This window comes from Ursus arctos, unplaced genomic scaffold (genome assembly GCF_023065955.2).
Source record: "Ursus arctos isolate Adak ecotype North America unplaced genomic scaffold, UrsArc2.0 scaffold_26, whole genome shotgun sequence".
Classification (NCBI taxonomy): domain Eukaryota; kingdom Metazoa; phylum Chordata; class Mammalia; order Carnivora; family Ursidae; genus Ursus; species Ursus arctos.
Window position 1 is genome coordinate 1,260,767 of NW_026622941.1, and position 24,318 is coordinate 1,285,084.

The window sequence follows — 24,318 nt, forward strand, 5'->3', positions numbered from 1 at the left end:
AAGACAGGCCTCTTCTCTGGCCTTCCTGGCAATGCTCTCGAGAGCATCCACTCGGGCTGATAAGCGGCCACCCCTGTGATTGGCAGCTGCTTGGACCCTCAGGATGGCCCATTCTCCTCAGTGCTGCTGACCCTCCACTCACTGGCCGAGGCGGGTTGAGAACATGCAGACAACACTGATACTAGCTTTAGCAAATCATTACTAGAAAGGAGAAATTGCCACAAAACACCATGTTGTACATTTTGAATGCACAAGAATTGTGGATTTTCCTCTCTTTTGGATTCTCTGCGCCCTGATTCACCTCTATCACTGAAACTATTCCAAGTTGAAAGAGGCAGTATTAAGAGCATGGTCTCTGGAGGTAGGTCGTCCATTCAAATTCTACGTCTGGCACTAATAGGCTGGGTACTCTTGAGCAAATAACTTCACCTCTTTGTGCCTCAGTTTCCCCACCTGTACAATGGGAAAACTATAGGGTTACAATGGGGATTACATGAGATAATACATGTAAAGCACTTGGACGTATGCCTGGCCTGAAGTTAGCTGTAAGTAAGTCTGGATGACTGTCAGGGTTAATCTGAATTGATCCACCTCTTTCCTAGTTAAGCAGGATTCACAGGTTCCATTTTGAGGGTGGCACTGAGTAGAAGGGCAGGCAAAGCCCAGGTGTGTGGAAGAAGGAAGGAAGAGTTGAAGGTTCTGGAATCCTGAGCTCACCTTTCGCCAGCACCTAGGGCCTATTCTGTTCATCTTGAGTCACTAGTGAGTAGTGTGACCATCTTTGACACCCATGACAGTTTGCAAGTTGTTATGGCTAAATTTTTTTAGACGCAGGGTAATTTGGACAGTTAACTGCCAGGTTCTGAGAAACCACTATTTCCACTGGGGGAGACCCAGGCCCCCCTACTTCTGCCTGGAGGTCTGGGAGGACAGGAGTGGGCTGCCAAGTGGGCCTGTTTCCCACCTCTGGTCCCAGGGAGCAGGGCTGATGTGGAGAGGTTAGAGGCATGTGCCTCAGCCCTTGAATTCTGGATTCTCAGCTCCCCTGCCCAGCGCAGAGGCCTCCTCTGTGATCTCAGAGACAAGAAAGGCTTTAAAACAGGTTGGTGATGAGAATGTATCACAGGAAAGTCTGTGCACCTGGGAGTATGCTGTGTGTGCTTAGGGATTATGAGGTAAGTGTTCTTTTGCGGCCGTCACTTGTTTTTTCCCCTCTTCTCTATTCTTGCCTGCCCATCTTCAGAATCTACCTCTGATGGTAAAGCAAAGGAACCCAGAGGAGGTGATGAGGAAACCTGCCTGGCCCGATGGGGAGGCTGACCTGGACTTTCAGTCCATCCGGGGGTGTTTACTTCCAGGGACCCAGAGCCCCGGAGATTGTTGCCAGGCTCAGCGTCAACGCGAGAGGCCTGAGCCGAGAGGAGAGGTGGAGGTGCTGGAATGGAGACAGAGAAAGGCCGGGAAGCAGAAGTGTCAGAGGGAGGGAAAGGCCAACTTGCAGGATGCCGAGATGCCAGAGAAGCAAGGGAACTGAGGAATCATGTGAGAAGCAAAAGGTGAGAAGGGCAGGATGGGGAAGGTCATGAAATGTAGATGGCAGAAACAGAGGGAAGGAGGGAAGGAGGAGTTAGGAAAAGCCATGCAGATGGTGGGAAGTGGGGAGAAGGAGAAAGGAGTACGAGGGGGGAGTGGAAGGGAGCATGAGAGGAGGTGGGCAGGACAAACAGTCCCAGAGGTCGGCCCAGGGCATCGCAGGGGAAAGCAGGGAATCCACACAAAGTGGGAGGCAGTGTCAGGCCACCTGGGGGAGGCAGGGCCTACAATGGAAGGGAGGGACCAACGATGGCTCATCCTCAACCTGGGGCAGGGGGTCCCTGAAGGAGAACAAGAGCCCCTGCTTGAGTCAGCAAGCAGATGAGAGAAGGTATGTGAGGCAGGGGGCTGAGCAGAGGCGTTTGGGGTGGCTGGGGAGGCAGTGTCCAGTTCCTTGGAAGCACTGGTCTCTCCTGGGGTTCAGGTGGTGGGACTGAGATGTGCGGGAGAGCAAATGAACCAGGGAGAGGTGCTGAAGGCAGCTCAGTGGCAGTGGCAAGAGACGATCTCATGGAATCGCATGGAACCCAATGGTAACTGACACCAAGCAGAGATAATAGGAATTGTATTACGTTAGGATGTCATTTAGACACAACAGTAATCATGGAGATTAGTGGCGTCTAATGGAGAAGTCATGAGGGGAGCACACAGCTGCTCCAGGCCCCCGGCAGCCTGGGAGGGAGTGAGGATTCTGTCTTCCTCTGTCAGCTCCTCCCCTGTGATGTGCTCATTCAGAGGCTCCCAGAGGCTCAGGCTGCACAGAGAGCTGGGGGACAGCAGACATGAGGGGCAGGAGCAGGCTGAGGGCCGGGGTGTGGCACTGGGTCCGCACCCCTCAGGAGAGGAGGCCCCAGGTGGGTGGTGCTGATGGGGCTGCTCTTGACATTGTCGGAGGAATGTGCACTTTGAACTGGATACCTTCTGCTCCATTTTTCTTTTTCTTAATTAAGTTTTTTCCTCCCCAGGAACATTTTAAAGGCCCTCTTTCATTTCTTTCTCTCACCAACACGTGATGAGCACTTACTAGGTGCCTGGTACTACACAAGATTGAACAGATCTGACACCTGCAGCCTTCTCCCCTGGGAGCAGATGAAAACTGGGGGTTACTGGCTAAGCTCACTTTGGGGACCTTAGAAGTTTCTTTCTGTGCCTCCGTGTGCCCCGGGGTAGGCGGCAGGATCCCAGTAGCTGCTTCCTGCAAAGTTTATCCTCCAGGCCCAGGGTGCTGAATGGACACATCCCCGTGGTGGGGCAAGGCTGGGCAGACACAGTGCAATGCATGCAGGCAAACTGCCGTTCAAAGGAACACCGTGGACACTCTTTGAAGGAGAAGGGGAGGCAGAGAATAGGCAGCACTGGGAGCGGGTGAATGAGGAGGAGCCATGCCACCCCTCTGCCACAGGTCCCAGTTCAGCCCTCTGCCATCTGCCTGCCTTGAGTCCTGTCCCCTCCAGCCCAGCTAGGAAAGCACAGCAAACCCACATCTGACCGGTCCCCTCCATGCCCTTTCTGACCTAACGGGCTGAGCCCTCCTTAGGGAAGGGGCAGGTATGGCTCCCTGCAATTGTGAGAGGCAGCACCTGCACCCACTTCAGTGAACAAAACGGGAATGCACTGAGCTCCTGCGCTCGCTTCCAAAGATGTACCTGGAGTTGTGCAGGTGAGTTCCCACAGCCCCTACTTCCTTCTCTGTCAAACAGGAACAGTCACCGTGAAGCCCTCCGGGCTTTGTGAGGACAACCTGAGTTTGAGCAGGACGGGGACAGTGGCTGCTGGCCTCTGGCTGCTGCTGTTGGAGCACTCCGTGGGAGGCCACCCCTCCTGGCCTTGCTAGGGGCCTTCCTGCACAGCCCCCACCCCCACAGTGACGGCTGGTTGCTGGTCGAGCCTCAGGTCCGCTGGGGCAGCGGTGACCCCGAGCCCTGTGGGTCTGGGGATCCCTCTTTCCCTCCCATACTCTGTGCGTTCTGGTTTCTTTCTCAGTGGCAGGGACGGAGAAGGGAACCACAGTGTACTTTCCGCCTGGCTTCTTTACACAGTGTGAATAATTTTCCACATTAAATAATTAAATGTAATAGCTAATACCACCCTTCCCACACAAAGGCTTTATGCAAGTCATATAATTATTTTTTATCATTCATAGTGACTTTCAAGCTCTCAAGTGCCAGGCAGGAAAGAAACCTGTCACAATGTTGCAACAATATGCAAATCCCTGGGTACGAGAGCCCCGGTGGGGAGGCCCCTCCCTGACAAAGCCCATTTGTGCCTGTCTGCGTGCACTGTTTGGCATCAGGTACCCTGTGGACATTCCACAAATAAATAATAATCAGGGTAATGCCAACTCACCAATCAGGCTGCTAGGAAGCACGCAGGAGCTGTACCCCACACAGCAGGTGCCTCTTGACTCTGCTGCCACTCCATGGTCAGGGGGTGGGGCGGGGGGGGGCGTTGTTACATGTCACCCCCTTGCTGCCTCCCTTCCTTCTCTTTCCCTTTCTACTCCTTTGAATGAAACGTACATATGTGGTGTGTTTCTGGGTTGAGGGGTTCCCCTGCTGGTGAGAGACTCTCGTTTCTTAATAATTTGGGTAAACAGGTTTCAAATATTTCAAGAATTAAATAAGAGGCTGAATGAAGTCCTACCTCAGCCTAAGGCATTGGTTCTCACTCTGGGGCACTCACTGCCCTCTAAGGGGTGTTTTGGAACCTGCAGGGGCACCACTAAGATTCAGGGGGGCAAAAGTGGCATTTTGTAATGGGTGGATGGGTCAAGGATGTCCTGCTAGGCATGGGACAGTTCTGCCTAATGAACTGTGGTGTGTCCTATATGACTTTTGGGAGACATGTAGGGTGCCACATGCAAATAAGGCCTGTTGGTTATAACTTATCTTAAGTTTTTATTCCAAGGTCTCATATTTCATTAACCTCTATTTTTTTATGTGGAATGAATTCTTCTACTAAATACAGATGTTTCCCATTTCATTAAAATTCAGGGATTTTATATATCTGTATATGTATATATACACACATTATGTGAAAAATATATAAATCTTATCTTACATTTACATATATAAATATGACATTATGTGTATAGATGTGAATTTTATATACATAAAGATTTGAGTTTCCTCTGATTTTCTTTAAGGAAAATTAAGGAGGTATTACAAGGTATTTGTTACAAAAAGGGAACTTTGGTTCTAAAAGGATCAAAGATCATTAGCCTAAAAGGATGTCTAAGTTTCTATAGAACTCTTAAAAGGAAATGTGGCTTGCTCTTGGGATTTTTTAAAGTTGAATTTTTCAGGTTGGTGAGGAAATAGAAAGTCATTCAATCTAAGAGCCATTCATACTTCTAGTTTAATTTACCCTGTACCTTGGCCATTAACGGGCCACTGAACAGGACCTACCCACAGTGGTCCTCAGATAAGCATTCTCCAAATGCTTTCCCAGCACACACAGGCTGGGTCTTCCCTGGGTGGCGCTGCCCAGCGCACCACAGGACCTTGTGCATCCTTGGTCCCTCCCACTCAACCCTCAATGCCAGCTTCGCTTCCTCGGATCAGTGTGGTGCTTCTGCAGATTTCCAAAACTGTGTTCTGTGGAACACGAGTTCTGGGAGATGGTAACTGGCACTTCAATGAGACATGACAAACAAATCAAAAAACAAGGATTCCATCCTCTAAAAAGGCTGCAAGTGCCGTATCTCCTAGCCTTTACTCGGGACTTTAACCTGGGGTGATCTGAGAGCACACCATGCATGAGCTCTGAGTCCTGCATGGAAGAAAGCTGTCTAATTACGCTGAAGGCAGGAGTTCCCTAGTTTAGGCGGCCACGTCAGGGCCTGCGGATCACCACTCCAGATGGCAGCTCCCCAGGCATTAGCAACCACTCCCTTGGTTTTCCATGTCTGCTTCCCTCTCCAGCAAGTTCTTGGGAGGGACCCGGGGAAGGTGAGACTTGAAGGGGGTTTCCTCATAGGATGTGAGAGCTGTCATCGTGAGGCTGGAATCATTTTTGTGGGGAAGGAAACAGGGTTCCTCAGTTTCCCCAGGAGATGCTGTCTGTGGTTTGCTCTGATTCTGTGACATTTCCAGAGTGTCTGACAGGTACCAGATGCTACTATGTTCAGCATCTGGAAGGATATAAAGGTTAAGAGGCAGTCCTGCTAAAACACTATCCTGACCTTCCCTGACTCCTCTTCCTCACCCTCACACCCTCTTCACCATCAGACAGTGTTGAGACCCGGCCCACCTCCACCCACCCTCCGCGGCTGTCACCTGCATGTCCAGGAACAGACTCCTAACTGCTTCCCCCCTCGGCCAGTACCAGTGCGCGTTCTTCTCCAGGCCGGCAGCGTGCTGGTTTGAAAACATGAATCCGATGGTATAACTCCCCCTAAGGCCCTGCTCCGTGTGGATTCTGAGGGCAGTCAGCATAAATCCACACTCCTCCCAGGTCCTGAAGGGCCTGTGTCCTCTTACCCCTCGTCTCACTCACTGCTCTCAGTTCCCAAAGTAAGCTGAGCTTGCCCCGGCCTCAGGGCCTTTGCTCTCCCCTAGGCCTGAAAGGCTCTTCCGGCTCCTTTTCAACCTCCAGGCCCCAGGTTACCCAGTACCTTCTTGACTACCTTATCAGAAACAGATGTCTCCTCCCCTGGCGGGGCTGTCCCTGTGGTGGCCTTTTCCCCCACCCTAGCACTTGAGCTATTCCATAACCCCTTTGTCTCTGCACTACACCGTGAGCCCTGTGATATGGTACCACATCTCGACATCATCGCCGAGGTGCTCAATAACCATTTATAGAAAAAAAAAGATGGAAAAAGCAGTACTAATAAGTAGAAATGACAGAGGGGCACATTTCAGATCAATATAAAGAAGGATTCCCAACAGAGCTGCCTGAAGAAATCTCTTATGGCAAAAAGGAGGAAGGCTTAGAGATTTCTGTGTTGATGGAAGATGGATGATCTTAATGGTGTTTTCTGATATGAATATTCGGACTCTCTTTTCCTTGTTTTCCAGTTTCATAATTTCCATCATGCATGCAGGCATACACACATTAAACTTCCACGGTATGCCTCTCATGGGATGCAGAAATGCCTATGAAACAGTTCCTGCCTTTCAGGAATTTGGCAATCTGATTTTTGTCTCCATGTCTTGCAAGTCTTCCCATTGCAAGTGCATTGGCGTGTGCACGTGTGTCTGCGTGCACATTAATATGCAGGCTATTAGGTGTAGTCACCGATCAGATGACTGTCTCCTCCCCTGAAAAGACCTGTCACTTCAGGTTTGGAAGAGAAATCCAGAAGGTCCAGACCAATGCAGGGAAACACAGGAGCCAAGGACAGAGTGGGTGAATGAGGGGGAAAGGGAGTTAAGGAGCCTCTGAGGAGTTGGAGGGATGTGGGAATGGAGTGACTCCATCAGTTTACAGAAACTTGTGACTTGGGAATGGCTTGCTTTCATTTTGCCTCTGATCTGCTTATAAGGAAGAGTGTGAACACTTGCTGAGAACCCACTAGGTGCACAGAAAAATCTCGGCTTGTTCACATTTGCGGTATCAATGAGGGGGTGGTGGATAGAGCTTGGCTTTTAAATCACCTAAACCTGCCTTGGAATCCCCCAACAAAAACAACAACAGAAGAGCTCCGCCATCCTGGGCACATGACTTAGCTCTTCCTTGACCTTCGGTTTCCTAAATGCCATAACGCTTCTCTCATGGATTGACCGAGGCAGTGAATGGAGAATATCTAAGGCAGGGGCGCCTGGGGGCCTCCATTGATTAAGCATCTACCTTCGGCTCTGGTCATGATCCCAGGGTCCTGGGATCGAGTCCCGCATCGGGCTCCCTGCTCAGCGGGAAGCCTGCTTCTCCCTCTCCCTCTCCCTCTGCCTGTCGCTCGCCTTGCTTGTGCTCTCTCTCTGTCAAATAAATAAAATCTTTACCAAAAAAAAAAAAATCTAGTGTAATGTCTGGTTCTTCAGACACTTAATCTGTATTACTTCCTTTCCTCCTTGTTTCTTAGTGTTACTTAATTTGAGGTATTGGAATTGATACAAAATGGGTTCATGTGTTTATTTGCTACTTCTTAAGTAGGAACAGGAGTACCAGGCTGAATAGGTTTTCCAGGGATGGGTGTGATGGTGAACTGAGGACTCTACCAGACCCAAGAGTGAGCCAAAGTCAGGGAGGTCTGTTCTAAAAAGGCGAAGTGAGCAAGGCTGTGCTCGCCAGCCTGCTGTGGTCACCGTGGTGTCCCTGGTACCACGCGCAGTGCCTGCCATGTTGGCGCTCAATATGATATTTGCTGAGCTGTTTGTGAACCTTAGCCTGCAGCAAAACACTAGCCCAACAACATATAGGCAAAGAGTTCTGGAAATAACGCAAAGAAAGACAAGGCCTAGGGACAGAGAAAGAGAGGAAATGATCAGAAATGGACCTCCGCAACTAATGAACATCGAACTTTACATCAGAAACCAGGGATGTAGTGTATGGTGACTAACATAATAAAATAAAAAAATATTAAAGAAAAAAAAAGAAATGGGCCTCCAATCTTGTCCCAGTAACGGGTCATTTTAGTCACAGGAAAACGTGAGTGATAGTTCTAGATGTTAGTAGCATGGTTTATGCTGCGTCTTCTATGATCTCACTTCAAGGATGCATTAGGACGGGACTTGGAGTTATACTATGGTGTCTGGCAGAAATCTGTGTGAAGGGATGGAATCAACAAGCCCAGGATGAGAGATGACAGAACGCCAGAACGGCAAAAGGGCCCATTTTTAAATGATAACAGACAAGAAGGGCATGGAAAGGCAGGAGGTTCCTTTTTTCTGAGTTAGAGGGCTGGGTGCAATGTCCTCAGGCCGAGGGACCCTGTCATGGTCCATCGAGATGGCACTTTCCTCAGAAGCCACTGGTGCCTTTTAGACATTGCTCTGATCTGCATGTTTGTGTCCCCCATCCCCCATTTCACGTGGTGGAACCCTGGTGCTCAAAGACATGGCATTAGGAGGTGGGGCCTTTGGGAGGAGATGAGATCACGAGGGTGGAGCCCACAAGAATGGGATTCCTGCTTTTTTTAAAAAGCTTTTATTTATTTGTTTGTTTATTTGAGAGAGAGAGAGAGCACAGAGGGAGAGGGAGAGGGAGAAGCAGACTCCTGGTAAGCAGAGAACCCCATGCAGAACTCGATTCCAGGACCCTGAGATCACGATGTGACCCGAAGGCAGACACTTAACCAACGGAGCCACCCAGGCATCCCTGGGATTCGTGCACTTATGGACGAGCTCCCACAGAGTTCCCTCGCCCCTTCCACCACATAAGGACACAGTGAGAAGGTGCCAGCTGTGAACCAGAAAGACGGCCCTCACCAGAGAAGGTAACCATGCCGGCACCTTGATCTTGGCCTTCCAACCTCTAGAACTGTGAGAAAGACATTCTAGTTGTTGGTAAGTTACCCAGTCCGTGGTATGTGCTCTAGCAGTCCAAACAGATGAACACAGGCATCACCCTACTGTCTCCACAGTCTGCTAAGCTAGTCTCCCTGCTTTACAGAGACATGGAGCCATGGAGGGAACTGCATGTAGGAACTATAGCTCTACTGGCCCGCCCCCAACTCACTCCCTGATGCTGAGGGGGGGATAGGCTTCCTGGTTCTCAATCTACCAGCATTTTCTCTCTTGCTGGGGAGTGAATGATTAAGCGAAGAAAGCAAAATTTGCTTGGTAAAAAATAAAGCCTTGCAAAAATGATTGCATCACACAGAAATGTAGGGCTGACTTGGTGGCGAGTGGTGCAGTTAGAGCCAGAGATAACGTTGGAAAGAAAGTAGATTTTAGTTGGCAATGTGATCATCTGGCGAAAACAAACCAAGTTTCTGGAAGATACTCAGCTTTCAAGAAGAGGAAATGGCCCTGGTTCATCTTCCTTCCACCTGCCTTCTCCTGGTCCGTTACCGGGCTATAAAGAAAGAGTACTGAAATTTCTGCCAGCCTGTGGAAGGGCATCGGGTAGAGTGTCCCTTCCAGCCAGGGGTAGGGAGTCGCCCCCAGGGGCAGACCCAGACCCAGACCCAGGCCTGATGGAATGCTGCCTGCAGGCTCGTCTCGGCCCCTCGGTCGCTGTGCTGCTGCATCTACAGGATTCCTGGCCCTGCCACCCTTCTACCGCATCTGTTCGGGTTGTCCCAGGGCCCTGTGGGGTTGCTCAGGGTCTTGGTGGCAGCTGACAGACCTCTGCTGATTAGCAGCTTCTCGAACACCAGCTCATGTGTCCCTTTCTCCTGTGGCTCTGTTTCTGTCAGAGTTGGCAACACTTGGAGCCTATCCTTTGGTGCGCCCCCCTGCTTGCCTCCTTTGGCAGACAGCAAGCACGTCTGATTTTGGAAGCTAATGAATACACAGTCCAGATATGACACCCTGCCTGAGTAGGGAAGTAGGCAGGGCTCATGTTTGGTAAAAATGGTTTCTCTTCCCTGGGTTAGAAAAGCAGATCAGCTACTTGCCTTGGGGCTTGTGTCATCACTAAGATGCTCTCAGCTTCTCCTTCTGCCTTGTGACTGTCAGAACCCTGGTCCCTTCCCTGGAGGCAGCTTGCTTATGGAGGACAAGAGCTCTAACCCCTAAAACAGTGGGTCTAGGTCTGCACAATCTGGACCTTCAGCTTCAGAAGCCCCCTTTGCATATGTAGAAAGCACGTGTGTCCCTGGAGAACCCCAAGCTGGCATCTTTACGACATCTTCATGTTGTGTGTGGAAAGGTATTTGCCAAAGGGAAGCCAAATGCTGGATCTTTTTTTTTTTTTTTTGTCAGACAGAGAGAGAGAGAGAGAGAGAGAGAGTGAGCACAAGCTGGGGGAGTGGCAGGCAAAGGGAGAAGCAGACTCCCCACTGAGCAAGGAGCCCAGTGCAGGACTTGATCCCAGGACCCTGAGATCATGACCTGAGCCAAAGGCAGACATGCTTAACTGACTGAGCCACCCATGCATCCCTAGATGCTGGATCTTTAAGGAAAGAAACTTCTAGACATGGATAGAACTGACAGGGTAGACTGAGTAATTGGACTGCAAAGTTTGTTTGCAAGTGTTGTCTCTGAGTGCTTCCTAGCATCCACCTCCCCAACTCCAGTTTTCCCTTTGCATATCCAGATGTGAACCTAGAGCCCCAACCTAGCCCACATCTGTCTCTTTTGCCACAAGCCCAGTGAAAAGAAATTAGCTCCATCTTGATCATGCCCTTAGAATATCCCCAAACACTCCTCACCTTGGCAGGGCCTGTGCCCACCCATGTCAGGGCCAACAATCCTTCCGAAGAGAAGAATCATCCCTAAGAACAACAGAGTATGCAGAGAAAAGATTGCTCTGGGGACCATCGGAGGCATGGGATCCCCTGCACCGTACAAGGCATGATCAGCAATAAGAGGAAGGCCGCCTTTGTGTGTGGGAAGTACAAGACCAGCAGCATGCTCTCTCAGGCAGGCTGGAGAACCTCCGATCGGTACCTTCTCATAGCCCGGTGGCTGCTCGTGTGGGTGGGACCACAGTGAGGCTGTGCTACATGCTGGGCTATGGGGAGGAGCCTGACAAGCATTTGACCTCCATGGTCCTGAGCAGCTCTGATTCTCAGAGCATCTCATTAACCAGGCTTCCTTTAGTTATGACTCATCCCTTGCTCCCAGCCAAGGGAAGTGTGCATGGGCCACTGATGGACTCCTCGGGACAACAGACTGAGGAAAGGAGGAGCTGCGTTCTTTGTCAGCATTGGCCATTGTCTCCAACCTCACCCTCTTTTTGCTTCTCTGTCCTCCAAGAAGCAGCCAAGGCTGATTCAATGCCATCATGTCCTCTTTCTGGAAAGATAACAGGGCTACAAAAAAACCCCCAAAGCAGAGACAGTTTTGTGGCAGCTGAATTACTGCCCCTACTGTTAGCTCACACTATGAAAATGTTGGGAAAGTTCTCTGTGTTGGGAGCAGGGGACAGGAGTCACAGCCCCAGACAGTTACCAGGCATGCTAGAGCCTAGCAGTAGAAGCCAGTGGGCAGGGTGAGGATGCTAGGCAGGGCCGAGCTAGGGAAATGATGTGGCTGGAAGGCTGGGCACCCCCTTTGGAAGTGACATCAAAGCTGTTGGGCAGCAAGTCTCTGGCCAGCAACTGGGATGCGCAAGGACAAGTTTCTACACCCTGAGGATGGGTCAGGCAAGAACTGGGTAGGGTCTTAGGGCTCTCAGATTTCAGTTTCACTAGGGCACTAAAGCACTATCAGGAAACCTAGTCTGAAGTCCAATGGACTGGGAAAAACTGTAGCTGGGCGCCCCAGGGATCACTGGGGACACACCTTATATTCAACCCCTAGCAGCAGACTAATTCCAGACTTCACCTGCCAGGGCACTTTCTCCGCCTTCCGTAGGGCCTTCCTGAGCTCAGAAACCAGGTGCGACAGGATCCACAAAGAAGGAGCCTCAGCACTTGCAGCTGACAAGGGCTGGGGAAGTCCAGGGATGATGGCGAGGACTGGCCAAGTCAGGAGAAAATCCACACTGTGGGATCCTAGAGCAAGAGACTGTCTTACCCTATCAAGAGGGTTTCCACCATGATGAGTCAATTTCTGGTAGAAAATTAACAGCTGGAGAGAGAGTGGGGAGGGTGAGATAAACCATCTGGCTTCATGTAGCCAGAGCAGCTGGGCTGAAGAAACCAAGACAGACAGAGGACAGCAGAAGCTGGGAATATTATGGGATAGAATCAGTGTCTAGAGCTGTGCTGCCCAATATAGCAGCTGCCGACCACAGTCGGCTATATAATTTTAAATTAATTAAATATATTTGAAAAACCAGTCCTTGGCTGTACTAACCACGTTTCAAGTGCTCAACAGCCACAGAAGGCTAGCGGCTATATTGTAGACAGTGCATATGGAACATTGCAGCAAGTTCTATTAGACAGAGCTGGTCCAGAGGCCTCACTTCATCCCTTCGGTTTGAAATGCCTTTGGGCCCTATTTGTCCTGCAACACGAAAGTAAGTCCCAAGGTTTCGGCTGCCCTTATTCAAGAAGGCTGGGGTGTCAGGAAGGTCAACGAGCTACTTTACTTTGATTCTGTTCACCTCTCTGGACTGTTCTCAGGCTGGGAGAAAGCTGAAAGGGGAGGCCAAGGCTTTGATCGCAGGGAGCAGGGTCAAATCCCCTCCAGTATCCTCCTCTGGGGGAGATAGGGAGTGGGCAGCAGCCAAGGGGCCCGAGATACATCTCAGCAATGGCAGACCTGCATCTTCATTCCTCCATGACCCACATGAAAGTTTATAGGGAGCACAGGAGTCAGGAGCCTTTCACTGGGGGAACTCCTGCCTTCCTGGGCAAACCGACTTCTGCTGAGGAGGGCAAGCCAGGAGCCCCTCCGCTCCCTCCTCCCCTCCTCATTGTGCTTGCTGAGTCATTGTCAGCAGCAAATCCCAGGCAACCAAGTGACATCATCAGCTCTTTTGGTACTAAAACCTATAGTTAACAGTGGAGTATCTGTGACTGGCACTGCTTCTGGAACCAGGTTCTTGCCTCTCTCTCCATGGTGATGTCAGAGCTGCCCAAGTGGGTTGAAACCTTGGGACCGCCCAGGGCCATCCTATCAGCCAGAAAGGGTTTGCTGATGGCTTCCCTTTCTCCTGCCATTCTCACTTCGGGTAAAGTCCAATCTGGAGTTTTCAATGGGATTGTACAGAATTTATGGATCAGTTTGAAGAGAAATGACATGTTCATAATATTGAGTTTTCATGAACACAATATATTTCTCAACTTAATACTTAGTTTTCTTTAGTTCCTTTGTATGAAATTTTTTTTCTCTATAGAGATCTTAGACATTTTTTGTTAGATTTATTTCTAGGTATTAGATATTTTTTCAGTGCTTATCATAAAGTGTATCTTAAATTTTTTTTCTGTCTTTGCTGATGCATTTCAATTCACTATAGGAGAACAACCCAGTTATCTAGTTACCTTCAGATAATTCTAACCAAAACTTTTCCATGCTGACCAACTTGGTCCTACACAAGCATGTAGGACCCAGGTACCATTCAGTGTCTCCTACTTTAGGGAAGGGATCTCCTCTGGCTTGCTATTAAGTGTTGAAATCAATACTACTATTACCTACTGCATTTGCTTCAGACATTCCCTACAGATTCCTGAGTTTTGGTGGGGGACTGAATTGCTCTAACTTGGTTTATACTCACCCATAGTTTTTGGTGTGATTGGAATAGAGTGTCAACTTAAGGAGTGGGGCAGTTGGATTTAAGGCAGGGATTTACTTGAGTAAAGTGATTTTCCATAGTGTGGTGAGGAGAACAGAAGTGAAGAACTTGGCAACATCAATCACCACGAAGACAATGAAGAATGAAACAAGATACAAGTGATCAGCCAACCTATGGACCAACCAACCAATCATAGAGACTGAAAAGATAGAGAAGAAAAGTCAAGCAGTGAGAACTTCTGGTAACGTCTCCCTGGCTACGATTGATGCCAGTCTTCTACATCCTTGCTGTCTAACTGTCCTTTTACAAAGAAAGCCTTCAATACTTGCAAGTGCAGACTCATTAATATCATATATAAAGGATCATGCCAGTGATACTGAAGAGAATCTCAGTTAATGGTGAGATATGAAAGCTGTTCTATATTTCAGAAGCCACTGGTGCTTGGGCCACACCCACCCAGATATTTCTACCAGGGCTTCAAGTTGTTTCTGATTTGATTTTCTGCCTGAAATTTTGGAGGATTCTTTTCCTGGAGTCTATTCCCTAAACAAAGAACATACCTTAATGAGAAACCGGGGCACCCTATTCTCCTTAAGTCCTAACTGGTCAACCTTCTTTAGCCAGACAGGTCCAGTGACCCTTACCCCTGTATTGCCAGAAGTCCCTTTAGAGATATTCACAGAAATTATCCATTTTCCTTTCTCTTTACACCACAGATTGACCCTGGCATGTGTGAAATGCAAACGATCCCAGGATGGCTCTCTTACTTCTTTGGGAGAAGTCTTTCTTATTTTACTCCATCTTATCACAACAGAAAACTAGGGATTGAGGAAGCTAGGAGTCACTTTATGGTTTAGACCACCACAGCTAGCTACTTCCTAGGAAACGGCTTGTTCCTTGATCTGCAGGACTTAAGTAAGGGTGTCTTTCAATCTGAGGCTCCTGCAGGGATCACTTTCATTTGCTTCTTAGGGCAGGTCTGCCCAATATATCTTCTGTGGTCATGAGGAATAATTCACAGAGTCCATTGCAGAGCTCTGCAGAATGCATCAGACATCATCAGAGACACATCTGAGTCAACTGTGGGATGACTCAAGGCTTTGAAATATTTAAACCATATGTCTCATGAAACTAGGTGAAAGTGATGCCAGTTTCCCTACTAGAGGCTATCATCTGCAACTGAAGCTCAACTTGGCAATGATCCTGCATTCCCGGCATCGCCGGTCATGAGCTGTGGGCTGTGAACCTGTCAGTACTGCTGGGCCACGTGGCTTGGAATAGGACCACAGGTAAGCAGAGGTACCATGGGCCCTATGGAAGGTGACCAGGGAGATTCAGTGGGTTTCTCTGGGTCAGGACAAAATTTATGCCCCTGAATGGGACTGGGCTTGGAAGAGAAAGTGAAAAGAGTATATTTACTGCCCTGGAGGAGGTAGGAAGCACCATTATTATCACCAAATGACATTTCAGAGAGTCTTACTCTCTGAAAATTAGCCAAGATCCCTAGGCATTCTTTGAGGGAAGGAATCAGCATTGCAAGAATATTGTCTGTTTTATCTTGAAGTCCCTCACAGGCTGTTTACCTCTTTCTGAAAAGCACCCAGCAGAACACTTGACATGGAAGGTGCTTGCTAACAGCTTGGCATGGTGGAAATTACATCAACTATAAAGTCAGATTCTATTCCCAGTTCTGCCACTTAATAATGATGTAATTAATATTACACTTAATTGCTCTGAGCTTCACTTCCCTCTTCCCTAAAATGAGGACGTCAATACCTGTGTTATGAGGGTGTTTTGAGGATTACATGCAATGAGGTATGTGTAGCACATGGTAGGTTATTCAGAAATGTTAGTTGAATTTTAATTCAAAGAAGATGATAGACATCTTGTTAAATGAATATGGATCCAACAGCCAAGGAGTACTCTCCCTGTCCCAATTAACTCCAGGACAAGTAAAAATTTGAATAAAAATGGAATATATGAACAAAGACCCTTCCTTTTTTCTCCTGTTGATCTGTGTTGAATCTGTAAAAACTAGTAAAGGAGGAGGAGAGAAGGCTCAAAAAGCTAGAGAAGTTTCCTCAAGTCTGTAGCCATATAATTCTCTTAGAATCAACTCTTTCCTTCTCATCGCTCTCCAAAGGAGTTGTAGCTATACCCTCCCTCAGAAGCAACTGCCTGTGTTGTGAATCCCAGGCCAGTGGATGCCAATGATTCTGACCTTATTCAGGGGTAGAAGATGATGCTCAAGTCAGTCTACTCCTCCATTCTCCAGGAGAATGGGGGTGAGGCTGGTTAGGGAGGGCACAGAAAATCCAAAGTGACAGGCAATTCAACCTTTCCTACCCTGCCTCATTCAGCCAACGGTTCTACTCTTTCTCCCAGCCTTTTTTCCCTAGAAGTTGCTCACAAGTAGCAAGCCACAGACATTTGCCTTTCCTGTACTGGAAAGTGCAAGGGAAAAATGATGTAGCATCTGAACAGGAGGACTCCATAGGCTGGAAAACTGAGCCCCGAGCAAATGAAGCCCTGACTGAGCTTTTTATGAGGAGGGTGGTCTGTGGTTGATGACGTGACAGGACAGTAGAACAGTAGCCTGAGTGAATCTGGGGGGCTGGTTGTGAAGAGGTTTGGTTTGGTTTGACAGTCTGTGGGCATAGTTTCTTCTAGATTATGTGCTGGGGGATGAGGGTGGACACAGGGTGAGAAAGAGGAGAAGGACCATCATCTGCCTCCTTGGAAGAAGAGGCTTAGTGCAGGGAGGAATCTGTTTCCTGTACTTCCCAGCCACAGGCTAGAGTGGAGACTCTATCTCAATGGGTTGTCCTGGTGCAAATCCTGGTAGGTTTAGGAGTTGTACCATTTATCTTCCAGGAAGATGGGGTCTTCCACTGATTATTTCTGCCCCTCACTCTCCTTCTTTCAGTACTGGCACTCCCCCTTGTCCATCCCTCCAGTGCCTGCAGACCAGACACCTTTTTCAGAGGCCTACCTTGGGTTTGAAGGCAATGAGCTTCAGAATCATCTCCACGGTGAAGAGGCCAGTGAAGAGCATGTTGAGGATGTTCATGGCAATTTTGAAGAGGCAGCTCTGGCCATAGTGCTGAGGGGAGGGGAAGGACTGTGAAAATGAGGCAGGGACATCCCTACTCCTTACCACCTTCCTCTCAACAGAGATCTTCCTTGAACCAAGCCCTGGAAAGCCATTCACACCTCCATGGGCAGCCAGGTGGACTCAGGAAATCCTGCAAATTCTTCCCTTCTCTGCTAGCTCTGAAAACACAGGTTGGCAGAGTCCTGTGTTCCTGCTTTGACTGGTTATGACAACTTTATGGAGACTTCCGGTTCTCAAGAGAGCTCAAGCATAAGTTGACCTCCCTGAAGACAGGTGGATATAGAATCAACTTCTATACTCAGGCCTCACAATAACAAACTCTTCAGGCTCCCCCTCTGTTCTCCATTTCCTTCACTCTTAATGTTTTATTAACCCAGGCGTCTATGGATTCTCTTCTAAGGTCCCAGAGAGGAGCTCATCCTTGAGAAGGGACACTTGTCTTTCTCCATCTGGGAAAAGAGGACAGTTCTTCTGCTCTTTCTGCCTCTCTTGGCCAACATGGAGGTGACACACTGGAGACAACCATGCAGTTCTTCTACACTTTATCTCCTCCCCTAGCATCCTCCTTCCTGCAGGTGTCATGGGTCCAGGGCCCCCCTCGGACTGACCTGCATGGCCAAGCAGATGGTGTTGAGCAGGATGAGGACGAACATCAGGTATTCAAAGTAGGTGGAGTTGACCACGTACCACACTTTGTACTGGTGCTGGTTCTTGGGGATGTACCTCCGTAGGGGCCGGGCCTTGAGGGCATATTCCACGCACTGTCGCTGGGAAGGAGGCACCGGGAGGGGTGGGGCGGGAACAGAGAGAGGGGGTTAGTAACCAGGTTGATGTGTGTGGGGTGGCAGAGGAGGTGGCATGTGGATGAAACTACACACCTTGGGAATCAGAGAAATAATCTACTTATGTAGCTCATTTACAGGTTTGAGATGTTATTTGGCCTTTTTTTTTTCTATCACTCTCTTAATCAAGGAAAGCATTGCCTCTAGTCAATTTCCTTACCAAGATTTTGTTAAGGAGTTTGTGTCTCCTTTTTTCAACTTGGTAATGCCTGGTATACTGCTGACACTTAGTTGGCATTTGATAAATACTTACTGAATGACAGATAGTTGGTCTTCTCATTGATTATTTCCTATGCCACAGACTCTCCTTGGGGCACTTCTCAACTTCTCCTTCCTGTCCTAAGTCAATCTTCCTTATTTACCCATGTCCACAAGATCAGAAGACATAGTTCAAGGATAGGGGATCAGATCTTGGGCTGGCTAGATTCTTGGGACTCCAGGACAGATCCAGTTCATTTTCTCTGCACTGGGCCCAGATTCTTGTGTCAGAAACTGGGGAGTCACTCCAGCCTCTTCACTTACCTTCAGCCTCCACACCCAATATCCAGGCCTGACAAATTTTATTTCCTCTTATCCTGTCCACCTCCACTAATCATTTCTCATCTACACTTTCTAATTGGCCTCCTTCTTTCCCATCTTACTTTCAATCCAAAGGCCATACAGCAGCCAGAATGATGAGTCTAAACCCAAGATGTTGACATCAAAACCCATGAGGGGTCCAGCTGGCCTAACTGATGTGCAGCTGAATGTCTTGTGCCATGTACTTTCCCATATAAGAACTTAAGTCATTTATGGACAGGGATGTAGTTCCCTCTCACTCTCCCCATCGGGGATCCTAGCTAGGGAAGTGACCTCAGTGACCACATGCTGCAGCCCACTGTAACAGCTTCATTCCTCACTGACAGAGTTGCCAGCTCTTTCTCATAGGCCAACAGAATACCTTACAGTCCTGGCATTCCCATATCATTCCTACTTAAGCCTCTTTCTTGCTTCCACCTCATGTGCAGGCCTTTGTGTTTTATTTAAGAAACATTTACTAGTGGTTTTCTAAGACCCCTCTCTTCCCCACCCCTGAAACTCTCACTCCCTCATTGCTCTGGTTTCTTTCCTTCATTATCAATGTGCCAATGCTTATGGGCACTTTCTGACTAGTCAACTTCTGAGACATAGGACATGAGGTTTTTCCCCCCACAGAATCTATCATAGAGTTTCCTTAAGTAGATGCTTAACCAATAATTGTTGGCTGAATGCATTTGCCAGATCCAGGATTTGCATTTCTTTTGTCCAGGCCCTTCCAGAAGACTGACAGCCCTATTCCTTCATTGAGGAGCGGACAGATAATCTTAGTGTCTGCATGGATTTCTCTCCTGACTCCAGCCTCTCTTCCAGGTGGGCCGCAAGCTTCCAACTGCTGTCATTCCTCACATAGCCCTGCTCCCCGCTTGCCCCGCCACCTGTTCCTCTCCTTTCTAGGAAGCTACCTGGTTCTTGTCCAGCTCACAGTTCTTGTATTCCTGCTCCCCCTGCTCTTGGAAGGTGACGATGACGAAACCCACGAAGATGTTCATCATGAAGAAGGCAATGATGATGATGTAGATGATGAAAAAGATGGAGATCTCCACACGGTAGTTGTAGATGGGGCCCTTGTCTTCTGTGTGGGAGTCGATGGAGCGGTACAGCAGCCTGCAGGGGGAGACAGGCCCCAGAGAGAAGCGGAGAAGCAGTGTCACCTCTGTGGAATGATGGCACCACTGTTGCTAGGGATCCTCAGATCAGGGGTGCTGGAAACAGCTCTAGGCTGAGAGTCGGAAGATCTGGGTTCAAGTCCCAGCTCTGCCACTTACTGGTGTGGGACTATGGGCAAATCACTTAACCTCTTTGAGCCTCAGATTCTTCATCTGTACAATGGAGACAATAAGCCTGACTTTCCTACCTGGCAGTATGGTTGATATAATGTATATGAGAGTGTTCTGAAACCGTCAATAATTATTTCAATGTAAAATGAGTCATGGACATTGATTTCAAATACTGGAAACATTAGTAAATATTGGAACAGCTTTGTAAACTGGCATAGACTCAGAAGATGTTACAGTGAACATAAAATAAATCTATCTGAGAGCAAACATCCATTTAGATAAAAGTGCTAGATAAAAAATGACCCAAGCTTATTCAGATCATCAACAATGGTTTGTATTCATACTTAGGTAGTTTCCATGCGTATGCCATTCATTTGGGCCTGGACTATGTGCCCATTATGCTTGCTCCTCTTCATGGACAGGGATTATCTCCTCTCTTTCCTTTGTTACTGTGTACAGTACTCGGTTATTCTCTAGGTACTATCTATGGGGTGACCTCATCTCAGATCCATGCACTAAATCTGACTTAGGAATATTTAGAATTTTCTGGCTGTTTGACAGTAATTTTCCTGGAATACACTGGGTGGGGGGTTTGGGGAAGCAGATGTCTATACAAGATATATGGAACAGCCTGGTAGAGGTGATGCAGTGTAAAAGGCCAACCAGGCTGGTCTAGGCGTTATCTCCGGGAGGAATTTGTACTCAGACTTCCATCCCTTTCTTACTTCTCACTGTAATTATAGGCAAGGCTCTTCCTACGGAGACTAGGGTAGAGTCTAAAAACAGATTATCTGTGCCATCTCTGTCCACAATGAGTGCATGTCGGGAGTAGTAATCTTGAATCCTATGGTAATCCAGGGGCTCATACCTAGAGAAACTCACCCCACTCCTAGATGCCATGAGAGTAATGACAAAGAACCCTATCATTGTGGCTCATTCTGAGGTAGGGAGGGGGAGCTAAAAGAAGCTCCTTTCTGGTTGGAATTTCTGAAATGTTGACATCTTCTAGAAAAAGAAGAGTCTATGTTTCAGCAGTGACCATGGTATGCAGATTATTCTAGAAACAAACCCTCATTGCTTGGGAAGGACACAGGTAAGTATGACCTCTGGGAAGGAGTGTGGGAGAATAATAAAACTTGGGGAATGTTTTGTCCTCTAATATCAGGGTGGGCAGGCCTTGATTTGTATACTCACTCTGGCCACCCCTCAAAGGTAGAGACGGTAAAGAGGGCCATCATGGCTGCCAGAACATTGTCAAAGTCAAACTTGCTGTTCTCCCAGCTGCGGGGTTGGATGATGGGGTGGTCGACCTCCCCGTCCTTGTATGTGATGTAGTTACCCCTGAGAAAGAAGGAAGAGTTAATTCTCGGGTCTCTCATCTCCCTTCACACCTGACACACCAAGGACTCCTGGCTTGCTGGGTGGGATGAGACTGGCCAGGCTTAAACCCATACTACTAGCCATTGGGAAGAACTTCTAAGAATAGATAATATTACATGTCATGTCAATGTGATAACATTACCCGTGGGTTAAAGTCCAGCTGTCAGTGCCATCTCAGAAAGAATGGGCTGTCCCTTCTCTAAGGCCAAGTCAACAACCTCCCCGAGTTAAGCAGCATTGGCACTGGCTGTCCTCCAGCTTGTACTCACTTGCATTCCGCCTCAGTCTGTTTGGAACTATCTGAGCAGGTGTAGAGCTTTCCCTGGAAGGCAGAACAAAGTGATTGGAGATGTTCATCAATCAATGAATCAGTCAAAAAATGACTAGCGATCATCTCTATAGCCCAGCACTGTGCTATTGATGAAAAGTGCAAGGAGAACAGAATCAGATCAGGAAGCTATGACTCGCATATACAAAGCAGGCAGCAAATAAAGATGCTCAGTGCTGCAAGTACCACTGAAATAAAAAGAAAAAGAAAAAAGAGAACTCTACTCCATGAAAGCTGAACTCTTTTGGCTGGCCCGAGGAAGGTAGAAGTGGAACAGGGCTTGGAGGGACAAATTACACGGGAGGAAATCAGGGGAATTTATATGGTTGGTAGGAGAGGGCAGGGGGAAGAATGCTTCAGAAGGTAGAACAGCAAAAATGAAAGGATTAAGGCAGAAAGACTAGAGACCATGGACGCTGGCCTCAGCATGGCTGAGGGGTCTTGTCTGGAAGCAGTGAGAGAGAACCCTGATGGATGCAGGCTCTGAAAGCTACATGGAGAAGGGTGGATTTGGTGCTGTTGATAATGGGGGACCACTGTGGGCTTTAAGCAGGTGACTGACATGAGGTTTCAGAGGATAAGGGTCCCTCTCCCTTTTTTGCTAGAAGGAAGGGCAGGGACCACAAGGGCAGGCTGCACTGTGAGGGTGAGGGGTCCTTGGCCTGTTGGAGAGCTCCTCCTTCCAGGCTCTTCCTCTTCTCCTGGGGGATGCTGAGAGGAGGGTGGTTGGAGATTCCACTCACCCCAAGTCTGACCCAGGCCTCTGTCTTCTTTTGGTTGTACCTGCCAGCTCTCTTTCTCAGGAATACTGACAGAAGGGGAAGGAAGATCAGAGTCAAGACATTACCTTGAAAAGCTGGACCCCGATGCAGGCGAACATGAACTGGAGTAGCGTGGTGACAATGACGATGTTCCCGATGGTCCGGATGGCGACGAACACGCACTGAACCACGTGCTGTGGTGGGAAGAGAAGGTGGGGGAAGGGGCTGGGGTTCAAGAAGTGCCTGCAGCCTGAGCTTCCGTTTGCCAAGCCATGAGCCTTTCTGAGGAGGCTGCATGGGCAGCCCCTTTGCCAAAGGGGGAAAATCAGACTCAAACAGGCGAAAAGCACCTTCCCAGGTTCACATGGCAATGGAATCCAGTGGAACTCAAAGTCCCCTGTTGGGCTCTCGGTGACTCTAGGGACAAAAGCCCAGCTAGTTTCCCATTTTATAGGGGTAGGAATATGGAGATCTCATCGTTATGTGGGGCCCTGGGTTTGTGAAAGTTTTGCTTTGAAGTTCTGATTTTGAATGGCTGCCTGTCCTTGTTCTTTTCTCCCTGAAGTGGAACTGGTGGTACAGGCAGGAGAGTCCAGGCTCCAACACAGCAGCCACTTGCTCTGGCCATTTCTCCTCCCTCCAGGCCCACTCCCCGCCCCATCCCTTTGCTTAACTTTCGCCAACCCACAGCCAGGTAGATGCTTGCTGGACTGCTGGTTCCCCACCCAGGCCCATGCTTCTCACCTTCAGCCCCTTGGCCCTGTTGATGGCCCTTAGGGGTCTGAGGACTCGCAGGACTCGTAAGATCTTCACCACGTTGATTGCACTTGACCTGGGAGAGGGAAACAGGGCAGGTGAGTAAGCTCCGGTTTTGGTGGAGCCAGAAGTAATGTGGTGAGGGGGTGTGTTGATAGGCTGCCCCAGGCGAACTTGAGAAAGTGTAAAGTCGGTTTGGGGGATTTTTTCATCCTGGGACCATTCTCTACTCCCAACTCTCACCCCCTAGAGGAGCCTATAACTTGCCTGTGACCCTGGGACTTCCTGTTGGTGTGTAAATAATATGAAAAGCAATTTACCACGAGTCATTAGCACTATAATGTGCTACTCAGGGGAGCTTTAGACAAGAAAAGAGAAACCCCAGCTCTGCCACTTAACAGCCAATTCACTGAGGATCAATTTCCTAACTTTTCTGAACCCTAGTTTTTCATCTGTAAATTGGGCCTCATAAGGTTGTTGCAGGGATTAAATGAGGAAACACAGCTGCACCACCTAGCAGTGTGCTTGGCACATATTATGAACTGAATAAATGGCAGCTTTTTTATGATGTCTGATGAAGACATCACTGAACTTGAAGAAATGCTATACAGGTGGTGAAAAATCATGCCTTGTTGGTTGGAGGTGATGGGCATGGGAGGAGCTATTCTGGTGTTATCTCCAAACACATGTCCTAGGTAATAGCGCATTACATACATATATGAAACCCACTGGTTCATAGCACACTTAGGACTTGAAGGAATGGATTCTATGCAGCAGGTTCTGCATACCTGGATGCTAGGGCCTGGCCAGGATTTCTGGGAGTTTCAGGCTTTTGCTGTTCCCAGTGGAAATGAGGCACTAGGGTGCAGTTCTTCCCACAAGCCCCTCACCAGGAAGCCTACATGGTTTCTGGAGTTACTCATCAATGCAACCCAGGTGGGACCTATCCCAATCGTCACATACTACCCTGATTGAGATCTCCTCTCAAGCTTTCAGAGAACCTTGTACCCACCTTGGGACCTAAAAAATGTATGACACCTCAGCAAGGGCTGATTTCATTCTACATGAGATCAGGATAACATGCTCAAGAGGGAGCTGGTAGAAAGATCTGATTCCTCTGGTTCATGGCTCTTTTATTCCAAAGGATTCAAAGGGCATTCCTAGTTATCCCAGTGTCTCAGGGAGGGAGCCTGTTTGCACTGAATGGCAATGGAAAGGATTTTAAGATCAGGCGGGGGAAAGCACAGACTAAAGGTTGGGAGTTCTTGGTTCAAGGTTAAATAGTAGTTTAGTGGTAGTGCTGGGATTAGAATCTAGACCTGTAGGCTCCTAGGCAGACAGCTGGGACAAGACAACTGATGATCACAGAAAGGGCCTCACTCCTCATGTCCCCGTGTCCACTCTTTCTAGGCTTACGATGAAAACATCCTTGGGAAGGGAGACCCAGGACCCCTTTCCT

The 24,318-nt window shown here is 48.5% G+C and overlaps 1 protein-coding gene and 1 long non-coding RNA gene across 5 annotated transcripts in view; one reads left to right on the top strand and one right to left on the bottom strand.

Moving 5' to 3' along the window:
* Positions 1-24,318, bottom strand: part of CACNA1C (calcium voltage-gated channel subunit alpha1 C) — a 646,718-nt gene that overhangs the window by 77,845 nt on the left and 544,555 nt on the right. For all 3 annotated transcript variants that reach the window (XM_057319003.1, XM_057319002.1, XM_057319004.1), the window contains exons 23-29: positions 22,848-22,935; positions 22,190-22,297; positions 21,284-21,336; positions 20,829-20,975; positions 19,260-19,461; positions 17,545-17,703; positions 16,814-16,924 (exon numbers count right to left, since the gene is read on the bottom strand). In XM_057319003.1, the coding sequence (XP_057174986.1) occupies positions 16,814-16,924; positions 17,545-17,703; positions 19,260-19,461; positions 20,829-20,975; positions 21,284-21,336; positions 22,190-22,297; positions 22,848-22,935 (868 nt within the window). The remainder of the gene's footprint in view (positions 1-16,813; positions 16,925-17,544; positions 17,704-19,259; positions 19,462-20,828; positions 20,976-21,283; positions 21,337-22,189; positions 22,298-22,847; positions 22,936-24,318) is intronic.
* LOC130544885 (uncharacterized) lies at positions 14,986-23,719 on the top strand. Of its 2 annotated transcripts, none has more exons than XR_008961593.1 (4): positions 14,986-15,110; positions 16,748-17,601; positions 19,067-19,167; positions 19,252-23,719. It is a non-coding gene; the product is annotated as an uncharacterized LOC130544885 (long non-coding RNA). The 2 variants fall into 2 exon arrangements; XR_008961594.1 differs by having other exon boundaries at positions 17,337-17,601.